Source organism: Microcebus murinus, chromosome 9 (genome assembly GCF_040939455.1).
Source record: "Microcebus murinus isolate Inina chromosome 9, M.murinus_Inina_mat1.0, whole genome shotgun sequence".
Lineage (NCBI taxonomy): Eukaryota > Metazoa > Chordata > Mammalia > Primates > Cheirogaleidae > Microcebus > Microcebus murinus.
This window is the reverse complement of record NC_134112.1, coordinates 45479748-45490632: the sequence shown is the minus strand read 5'-3', so window position 1 is coordinate 45490632 and position 10885 is coordinate 45479748. Positions and strand designations below refer to the sequence as shown.

Genomic DNA, 10885 nt, shown 5'->3' with positions numbered 1-10885 from the left:
GAGGTGCAACCTCTAGTTAGCCAATTCATTTCCTCCCCTGCCTCATTATACATTTTACAAATTAGAAAACCAAAACCCAGAAAAATTGAAGTGACTTTTCCAGTGATGGCCAGTGGCAGAGCTGGGACCCTAACCAATGAGAGCTCACTAAGTAGCTCATTTTGTCCTTTTCACTCTAATATAATTGAGGATAAGTGGGTGGAGCACGCCAAGAAACTATGAACAAACAAAACTCTTCTGACTAAACAGGGAATGGCTATGGGTGTCTAAGATTAGGTACCCTGAAATATTCAGTTAATGCCCCACTCTTTACTTGAATTTGACTATCAGGCAGGACGTTGTCTCTGGAAAGAAAAAGAAATATCCAACTGCTTGTTAAAGTTTCTTACATTCATGTTTTATTTTTCTTCTAGTCTTCTGAGTTCCATTAACAAGGTTTTTGGTTATCCTCAAAGGGAAAGTTTTAATGCATGTAAACATTTTTCACATCAGACATTTTTCCTGGCTTCACGAAGTGCCAGCTAGATGGGCAATACTTTCCAGAAAGCGGAGAAGCCAACACTAACTGAATCCACTGCCTGCGTCCAGGAAGGCGCTTGAGCCAGGAATTCAAAATTCTTGGTGTCAGGTGTTCCCAACCTTTGGAGTGAGAACTTTAAGATACTTCTGTCTTCTCTCCTATCACCCACTCATTACAAAACATCCCCCCGCCCCGAAGAAAAAATAAACACTCTGCTGTTGAGGACATAGATGATTATTTAATGACACAAAACGTCCGCGCGAGGGTTGGCCAACATTCCTACCCTGATCTCTCCTTTTCTCTCAAACTGGATTAAATTCGTTTTAGGCCTTTAACAGACTACATGGCTATAGACCAACAGGCTCCTGTGGGCAATTTCTAGATTCTTAGCTGAGTTTCATTTTTCTTTGGGCCTTTTCGCAAGTGTCCACATTTCCCACACAGTAAATAAATAAACGCACACTTACACACACACACACACACACAGTAGGGAAAAGTTATATACAGCATATTTTTAAAACTTGCAGAGGTGAAGGGCCGCTATTTCCTGCTGGGTAATGTCCTGCTTTTCCTCATTTCACAAACAAAACCCGGATGTGACTTAGAAACGGAAAAAAAAACGGGGGAGGGTGGGGGACAAAAAGTCACACTTTTGTCTGCCCCAGCCCAGCCGGCCCTGAGCCAGCAGCATCCCTGCCGGGACCCAGCAGCTTGCAGGCGGCGCCTCCAACCCGGCCCCAACCCAGCGCCCGGGCGGGCCCGCCGGGTGGGGGTTTGCGAGGTCTGGAGAGAAGGCCCGCGGGTAGTTGAGCGCCCAGGACGCGGGCAGGCTGGCGTGACGGGCGCCCGTCCCGCAGGGAGCCGGGCCCGGGGCGCTGGCGGCGCGGCCTGGGCGGGCGGGCGGCCAGGCCCGCAGCTATTTCGGGGCGCGGCGCGCGCGGACCGCGGCACTGCCAGCGGCTCCTCTGTCCCCGCCAGCCCTGCGCCCAGTCCTGGGGCGAAAATGCCTGCGCTTCACATCGAGGATTTGCCGGAGAAGGAAAAACTGAAGATGGAAGTTGAGCAACTTCGCAAAGAAGTGAAGTTGCAGAGACAGCAGGTAAATGGGCTGTTCCAGAATGGTTTTCTTCTCTGACATGAGCCAGGGTCAGCTTTGCCCGGTTACTTCAGTAAAAACGGGCAATTTTGGGGGGGTTTGTTCGTTGTTCTTTCCTGGTAGCTTTTCCTGAAGGAGGGCTTTGGCAGGGCCTGGGAAATGCCACTTGATAGGGCAAACTCATAGGAGGTAAAGGAGAGAGCAAGGGTCCCATGAGGAATTTAAAGCCAGTTGTCCTAACGACACTTAAGGAGCCGAGAATGGGGGAAACAGACAAGAAATCTTGTCTTTTATTAGACAGCTGGTTTTCAAAGCTCAATCGTAGGAAAAAGGCACATAGCACTTGGGTCTTTGATCTTTCACATTACTGGAAAGTATGGCATTTGAAAGAATTATTCTGAAACCGTATACTAAATAAAGTCTCACAACTATATTGCTTAGTTTTTAATTTCACCGGTGGTCTTCAGTGATGTGCTAGGAGCAGTCCACTGGAACTTGGGAGCAAAATATTAGAATTTCTATTTTTATTTGTTTGTGAATTTCATACAGTTTATGTTTTATAAGTCTTCATAATGGATTAATACAGTAGTAATCACGATTAATCACAATTTTAAAAATTTAGAGACCACTGATATGGATTACAATTTCAATGAGAACATATGCCCCAGTATTCAGAATTCTCCACCAAAACTTGTTGGGGGTTTTGTAACTTTTACTTAAATTTCTTACGAGTTATTAGGGCCTTCATTTAGACACTAATCTTTCTTCCTCTTTTTAAACCCAATCAGCAACCTGGAGTATAGGAAAAGACTTTCGGATAGATATTTTTAAAGGAAATTAATCTTTTCTCTACTGCAAGAAAATTTGAACTGATTTTATTTTCATATTAAACATAATTGTATATGCTAAAGTCAAGCAGTGCCTGTGCAGAGTTGGAATATCAATACTTGGTATCACTGTACAGAATTTATAGGAGGAAAAAAAAAGAGACAAATAACTTCTACTTATTTAAAGTTTCAAATTAGCTATTATCCAGGAACCTGGATGCAATTTGGTACTAGGAAAAGAGAAAAGAAAAACAATGGAAATAAAAGTGTTGCAATGTGCCTTGCTGCTCAAGTTCTGATTAATCTATTCACAAGTGCTTTTGTTACTATTGGGTGATGATTGGAAGATGAAGGCCTTTTTGCATTTTACTTTCTATGTCTCTTTTTTCAGATTTAAACTTTCACTTCCAAATTCCTGCTCTTCTTAGATTTTGTACTGGAATGTTCTTTTTTTCCATGTTGAGGAGTTTGTTGCTTTAAAGATACCAATGTGTTTAAAGGGGAAAAAAATGAAGTTACAGTACCCCAATTAATAAGCTTTTCCTTGAGACTTTAAGGGATCCACTTTATGCATGGCAAAGTTCCCTGTATAGCAAGTGTTGGCCACTTAGATTTTTTCACACAGTAAACCTTAAAAGTTGCATATTAAACATAGTTGTATATGCCAAAGTCAAGCAGTGCCTGTGCAAAGTTGGAATATCTTAATACTTGGTATCACTGTACAGAATTTATAGGAGAAAAAAGAGACAACTTCTACTATTTAAAGTTTCAAATTAGCTATTAGCCAGGAACCTGGATGCAACTGACTGTGTGGAAATTGAACATATCATTCATCATCAGTTTCTCCCTGCCAGCCACTCCCACCCTTTGGGACACACCCTGCTGCATCAACTTTCCAACTCCAGAAATCCCTAGTGTGTGCCAGAGAGAGAAAAAACTTCAGGGATACATGTCCTTAGGAGCTAGAGGAAGCAGCATGGCACCTAAGTCCTAATAATAGTATTCAAATATTTAATTATGCACTTACAATTATAGATTATTAATGCTAGACAAGCATTGTGGGTTTTAGAGATCCTTCAGTCTCCTCGCTTTAGGGGTGAAAATAACAAAAACAAAAGAAATCCAAGTCCCAGAGAGACTAACCAGCTCCTCATTTAGGACCACAGAGATAGTGATAGGGCAGGTACTAAAATATGCTTCTCCTGATGCCTAGTCCACTATTCTGTCAACAAATTGTTAACATCTGAGCTTTGTGCTCTGCTCAGGCCAAAATGACAAAATTCACAAGTTGCATTCAGGCTCCAGCTATTTATTGGTCAAACATATCCTCTGGATAATAGAAGGCAATGCGTCAGAGAAGTAATTATCCACTTTTAGAGGTTACAGATCTCTTTGGAAACACAATGAAAAAGCCGCTAAAGAACAGATACAATGTATCTAACATGTATCTGGAATATGAATCTTATCCAGAAATGTCTCTGGGGCCGCAGACCCCAGGTTATTATCAATTGTGATGATTTATTTAAAATACACACACTATGAATGTCAACAATAATTGAGAGCAAATGTTACCTAAAAGAATGGTACTTGGAAAGATTTTATTTTGCCACATTTTAAGTCACATAACTACATCAACTAGTTTTAAATTTTAGATCAGAAGTCTCCACACTGGTGTGCAAAGAATAACCTTTTGGGACATGGGAGTAAACAATTAAGGTTTTCTATCTTTGTTTAGTTTTAAATCTTGTCCTTTGATAATTTCCAGGTTATGTTTTATAGTTATGCATGATATATATTATTAACACAGCAGTATTTGTACTTGTTTATAGGTAAATAATTATATACATTTTGGAATACATATGCAAACATGTTTTAGTGATAACCATTAAAACAGTCTGAGGTCACTATTATATATTTCAAATTAAATGAGAGTATTTTCCAAATTTTAATAGGTCTACAGTGAAATTCGCTGGAGCTTCCATAATTTTTACTTCTAATTTCTTATGAGTAATACAGGCCTTCATTAACACCCTAATCCTTTTTTTTTCTTTTTATTCTTTTTTTTTAAAAAAACTCACTCTTGCAACCTGTCTCTTAAGGATACACTTTCTGAAGAATCTATTCAATCCTTTCTCCATTGCAGAAAAAGTTTAGTCTCAGATAAGCCTAATAAGCCTCAAATAAGTCTTTTATTATGATCATTTCCTTCCTTCATGCAGCAAGAAGGAATTCTGAGCAGAGACACAGAGTGGGATATTTGGGCAATGCCATCCTTTCCAGAGTCAGTCTTTTTCCAATGCTTCTATCATTTTGTGAAATTCCAGGAAATAGCAAATACTTGTAAGAGAATCGTGGTATGTCACATCCCAAAACATTTGAAGATTATCTACTATTTCACCTGCTCATTAGCATGGAAAATTGAAAGCAGAGTATGTTTTAGTTCCTAAAATATTGTAGACATGTCGTAGTTGTAGTTTAATAGAGGAAGGAAATCACATGAGGCACAATGGATAAAAATTGCTGAGGATGATTTATTTAATACAGTGACTTTCAAATTTTTTGAGCCTGACCAGTAGTCAGAAAAGCATTTTATATAGAGTGCATCATATATAAATAGAATAGAATAAAAAAATATTAGAGTGCAGCACAGAGATTATATATACATTTTTTTAAAAAACTTTTAAAAGCTGGTTGTTTTCAATGCTATTAAGTTCACTAAAAGGTGGTGAAAAAGTTTAAACAACTCTGACCTCATCCATTCTTTTTTTCCCCCTGTACTTAAGGTGTCTAAATGTTCGGAAGAAATAAAGAACTATATCGAAGAGCGTTCTGGAGAGGACCCTCTGGTGAAAGGAATCCCAGAAGACAAGAATCCCTTTAAAGAAAAAGGCAGCTGCATCATTTCATAAATAGCTCTGGGGAGAAACTTTATCCTCAGTGGAAGAACTAGTTTATTTTAGTTTTCCCAAATAAAACCAACATGCCTTTTAAGGAAGTAAAAATGAAACTTAAAGGAGACTTTCTTAAGCACAATATAGATAGAGTTATGTATAAAAGCATATGTGCTTCTCAACTTTGCTTACTAGGCACCCTTTTTAAAAGGACAAAAAGTATCAGATGTACAAATAAGAACATTACATGTGCATGACTCACTTCTTTCAGTATATTGCTTGATGCCTCAAATAAAGTTTTTATCTTGGGAAAATGAGTGTCGGTGCTTTAAGAAGGAATTTTTTCACGCATTAACTTTTATAAATCTCCCTGTAACTTTTTGAGTGTTTGGGATATGTATCAAAAGATTAGGTGATTTGATAGATGAGATGTCCAATCCAGCTCTCTGTGTCACAGGTTTGCAACACTGAGTGCTGACTTCTGGAATGTGTTTGATCTATCTACTATTCAAGAACCCAAGAACCGAGCGGGTAGATGTCTTAGTAATGTTGACAGGAGTCAGATCATCTGAGTCAGGAACCAGGCCAAGCCACAGCATTTCCCCAGTTTATCACCATTTAGACCTTGTTCAAAGTGTTCTTGCAGTAGTGGCCTTAGGAAAGGGGATGTTTTGGGGATCAGAAAGAGCATCCTGCCTCCCTGCAGCACAGTGCCAGGCTAGCCCTGGCTTCCGGGGCTGGTCCTTTTGCCCGCACAGAACTGCATCTCCCATGTGCTCTCCAGGTCGTGGGCATGGCACTACTCCAGCTCTGTGGCATTGGTACAGACGCTTGCCAGACTTTTCCAGCAGGCCTGGCCAGGCACACCTCTTTTTCTCCTCCTCCGAAGGGACCAGTGAATCTTTGCCCACTTTAAAAATTAATTTGCCTTTTTCTTACCGACTTGTAGGAATTCTTCATGTATTCTGACCATTCATCTTTTCTTGGTGATACGTGTTGTAAATACCTTCTCCCGGTCTACGGCTTAAGTATTCACAGTGACCTTAGCTTCCTCGGTTTTAGCTTGCAGGTGCGACATGCCAGAATACAATGCCTCTCAAGTTCTTTACAAAAGTACTTGCAGTACGGACCTCAGAGAAAGGGACTTTCCTTCCTCTCTTTGAGCATCCTTGCCCTCTGTCTTTTGGGTACAAATTGTTCTAAATTTGGGCTGAAAGAAAAACAAGCAAAAATCCTTGCTGGTTAACTCTAGCTCAAATGGGCTTAATTGTTAACTTGCCCTGCAATTTTAAATGTGGCACCAGAAGCCCACATTTCTCCAAGATTAGATCTTTTTTTTAATTTTAGTGTATTATGGGGGTACAAGTGTTAAGGTTATATATATATTACCCATGGCCCCCCTCCCCCCTCAAGTCAGAGCTTCAAGCGTTTCCATCCCCCAAACGTTGCACATCTTACTTACTGTGGTTGTATATACCCATCCCCTACTCCCCCCTCCCACCCTCCTGACACCTGATAAATGTTACTCCTATATGTCCATTTAGGTCTTGATCCATTAATACCAATTTGCTGGTGAGTAAATGTGGTGCTTGTTTTTCCATTCTTGAGATACTTCACTTAATAGAATGGGTTCCAGCTTTGTCCAGGAATATACAAGAGGTGCTATATCATCATTGTTTCTTAAAGCTGAGTAGTACTCCATGGTATACATATACCACATTTTATTAATCCACTCACGAGTTCATGGGCACTTGGGTTGTTTCCACAGCTTTGCAATTGTAAATTGTGCTGCTATAAACATTCAAGTGCAGGTGTCTTTTTCATAAAGTGACTTTTGATCTTGTGGGTAGATGCCCAGTAGTGGAATTGCTGGATCAAATGGTAGATCTCCTTGTATCGCTTTAAGGTATCTCCATATTGCTTTCCACAGAGGTTGAACTAGTTTGCAGTCCCACCAGCAGTGTAGGAGTGTTCCTCTTGCTCCGCATCCACACCAGCATTTGTTGTTTGGGGACTTTTTGATAAAGGCCATTCTCACTGGAGTTAAGTGATATTGTGGTTTTTGTTTGCATTTCCCTGATGATTAGAGATGTTGAACATTTTTTCATATGTTTGTTGGCCATTATTCTGTCTTCTTTTGAGAAGTTTCTGTTCATGTCCATTGACCATTTTTTGATAGGGTTGTTTGATTTTTTCTTGCTGATTTTCCTGAGTTCTAAATAGATTCTAGTTATCAGCCCTTTATCAGATGAGTAGCTTGCAAAAATTTTCTCCCATCTGTGGGTTGTCTGTTTGCTCTCTTGATAGTTTCTGTGGCTGTGCAGAAGCTTTTTAATTTGATCAGGTCCCATTTGTTTATTTTTGTTGCTGTTGTGATTGCCTTTGGGGTCTTCTTCATAAATTCTTTGCCTAGGCCAATGTCTAGAAGGGTATTTCCAACATCTTCCTCTAGAATTCTAATAGTTTCACACCTAAGGTTCAAGTCTGTTACCCAGAGTGAGTTGATTTTTGTGAGAGGTGAAAGGTGTGGGTCTTGTTTTAGTCTTCTACATGTGGCTATCCAGTTTTCCCAGCACCATTTATTGAATAAGGATTCTTTTCCCCAGTGTATGTTTTTGTCTGCTTTGTCAAAGATTAGTTGGCTATATGAGGATGGTTTTATATCTGGGTTCTCTGTTCTGTTCCACTGGTCAATGTCCCTGTTCTTGTGCCAATACCATGCTGTTTGTTTTTTTTTTTTTTTTTTTTTTTTTTTTTTTTGAGACAGAGTCTCACTTTGTTGCCTAGGCTAGAGTGAGTGCCGTGGCGTCAGCCTAGCTCACAGCAACCTCAGACTCCTGGGCTCAAGCGATCCTTCTGTCTCAGCCTCCCAAGTAGCTGGGACTACAGGCATGTGCCACCATGCCCGGCTAATTTTTTCTATATATATTAGTTGGCCAATTAGTTTCTTTCTATTTATAGTAGAGACGGGGTCTCGCTCTTGCTCAGGCTGGTTTTGAACTCCCGACCTCGAGCAATCCGCCCGCCTCGGCCTCCCAGAGAGCTAGGATTACAGGCGTGAGCCACCGCGCCCGGCCAATACCATGCTGTTTTAATGACTTTGATGACATATTATACCTAGAAAACCCCAAGGATTCAACCAAGAGACTCCTTGAATTGATAAATGAATTTGGTAAAGTCTCAGGATGCAAAATCAATACACAGAAATCAGAGGCATTCATATACGCCAACAACAGTAAAAGTGAGAACCAAATAAAAGACTCAATTCCCTTCAAAATAGCAACAAAGAAAATAAAGTACCTTGGAATATATTTAACTAAGGAGGTAAAAGACCTCTACAGGGAGAACTATGAAACACTGAAGAAGGAAATAGCAGAGGACATAAACAGATGGAAGAATATACCATGCTCATGGGTTGGCAGCATCAACATTGTTAAAATGTCTATATTACCCAAAGTGACCTACAGAGTCAATGCAATCCCTATCAAAATACCATCATCATTTTTCACAGATATAGAAAAAATAATTTTTCACTTCATATGGAACCAGAGAAGACCCCGTATAGCAAAATCAATCCTAGGCAATAAAAACAAAATAGGAGGTGTCAATTTGATTAGATCTTTTCTTCCACTTACACATGTAGGAGACCTTACTTATCAAGTCAGATATAGGTGCCTGTGACTTATAGCAGTTTCCTAAAGTATTTTAGTGTCCTTGCTCTGAAATTCCTTTCCTTTCTTTCTCTGAGAAGGAACAGGATACCCCATGTTTTTGAAAAAGTAGGTTACACTAAACCAAGAGCAGGGACTGTTTCCTTCAATTTCCTGCCATATTCCAAGTGATGATGTCAACTGGGATTACTGAGAGGCCAGGGATAATTTTAGCCCAAAGAATGATCAACTCCAAGGTAAGGTTTAAGAACAATAAAAGTATGTTTCTGCCAAGCATCATAAAACAATAAGTATTTGGGATGTGTTACTATTATTAATCATTTAACAAGACATAGGATTTTAGTACCTTGGTGCTTGTAAAGTTTTACTTTAGTGAGCTGTTGCATTTCTTTTCATTTACCAAGTTTTCTTTTTTTGTATATGAAAGCAAACATCTATTTCTGGCTACTGGTAAGTAGATCAAATCGCCTGCTTCCTTCATAAATGGCCAAGACAACACATTCAATCCCTAACTTCCTGAGAGTTGTGATTGCAAAGATACATCCTGGTTTTCCATTAGCCATATTCAGCTATTCATTCATGTACACCCCCAAGTCTTAGCTGTGGCTCTTCATGTCTATTTCAACCATATGACAATACAGTCAGCTAATTTCTGTTTCTCCTTCATAAATATCTAATCTTGTAGGTGTTTCTACCAAATCTAATTCAGTTATTTTCCTCTTGCTGTTTCATCATTGTAACTCAGCAAACACATAAAAGTAAAATAAAACCATTTTGTTTTTCAAGTATTTGACTACTAAAAACTTATTAGCTTGCATTAGGAAGAGAAAAATACAGCAAATAAATATTTAGATATATTATAAATGTAACATTTTGAAAGTGAGAATTTCAGTAGAATTTAAGTAATGTATTCAATTTCTTCCAAGTATGTAGTTGTGTAATCATCTGCTATTTGATTAAATGTACTTACCATGCATGCTTTGAGTATTAGGAGTTAGGTTCTATGAAGTCATATTCAATTAGAAAAATTGGGCTTTTCAATTTCTAAGCAGAATCTACCTTATAAGCTCTCTCACACCTGATATTGTAAGATAACTTATTTTTGTATGTTGAATACTAATTAGTATCTCACTATTATCTAAATTTGCATTTCCTTGATTTCCAGTGATTTTTAGTCAATTTTTCATGTACGTCAATTTTCTGTTTTAGAGTTGCCTGTTCTCATCCATTGCCCATTTAAAAAATTAGTTTGCCCTTTTCTTATTGAGTTGTATATACTCTTTATATAATCTGGTCATGCATCCTTTGTTGGTAATACATGTTGGAAATACCTTCTCCCATTCCATGGCTTAACCTTTCACTTTCTCATTATCTATTGACAAATAGAAGATTTGTAATTTGTTAAACATTTTTATTTTGAAATAACTATAAATTCACAGGGGATTTCAAATAGATGTATTGGGACATCTATTACAATCTTCCCTGAACCTCCTCTAAAATTAATGTTTTATACAAAAATTGTACAATATCAAAACCAAGAAATTAACATTCTACATCTATAGTGCTTATTCAGATTTCAACAATTATACCTGTACTCCTGTGTGTGTGTGTGTGTGTGTGTGTGTGTGAGTCTGTATAACTCTGTGCAATTTTATCATGTGTAGCTTATGTACCCACCACCACAATCAAGATAATCAACTGGATTATCACAAGACTCTACCTTATTGCTCTATAGTCATACAAAGATCCCCTCGCATCTTTAATCCCTAACAACCATAAATTTGTCCTCCCTCTCTATAATCAAATGAAGAATACTATATAAATTAAATTGTACAATAGATATCATTCTGAGATTGGCTTTTATCATTCAGCATAATTTT

At 38.6% G+C, this 10885-nt stretch overlaps 1 protein-coding gene across 1 annotated transcript; it reads left to right on the top strand.

The window, feature by feature from the left end:
• Positions 1 to 1164: 1164 nt before the first annotated feature.
• On the top strand, positions 1165 to 5648 carry GNG11 (G protein subunit gamma 11). The gene is made up of 2 exons (XM_076006436.1): positions 1165 to 1619; positions 5227 to 5648. The coding sequence occupies exons 1-2, from the start codon at positions 1524 to 1526 to the stop codon at positions 5350 to 5352; spliced, it is 222 nt and encodes a 73-aa protein (XP_075862551.1). The 5' UTR covers positions 1165 to 1523; the 3' UTR covers positions 5353 to 5648.
• The last annotated feature ends 5237 nt before the right edge of the window (positions 5649 to 10885 follow it).

What these genes read in the sequence shown, in the direction of transcription:
- GNG11 (XM_076006436.1), top strand. Translation starts at nt 1,524, where the DNA reads ATGCCTGCGCTTCACATCGAGGATTTGCCGGAGAAGGAAAAACTGAAG. An exon ending in TGAAGTTGCAGAGACAGCAG is followed by an intron (nt 1,620 to 5,226) that starts GTAAATGGGCTG and finishes CCTGTACTTAAG; the next exon opens with GTGTCTAAATGTTCGGAAGA.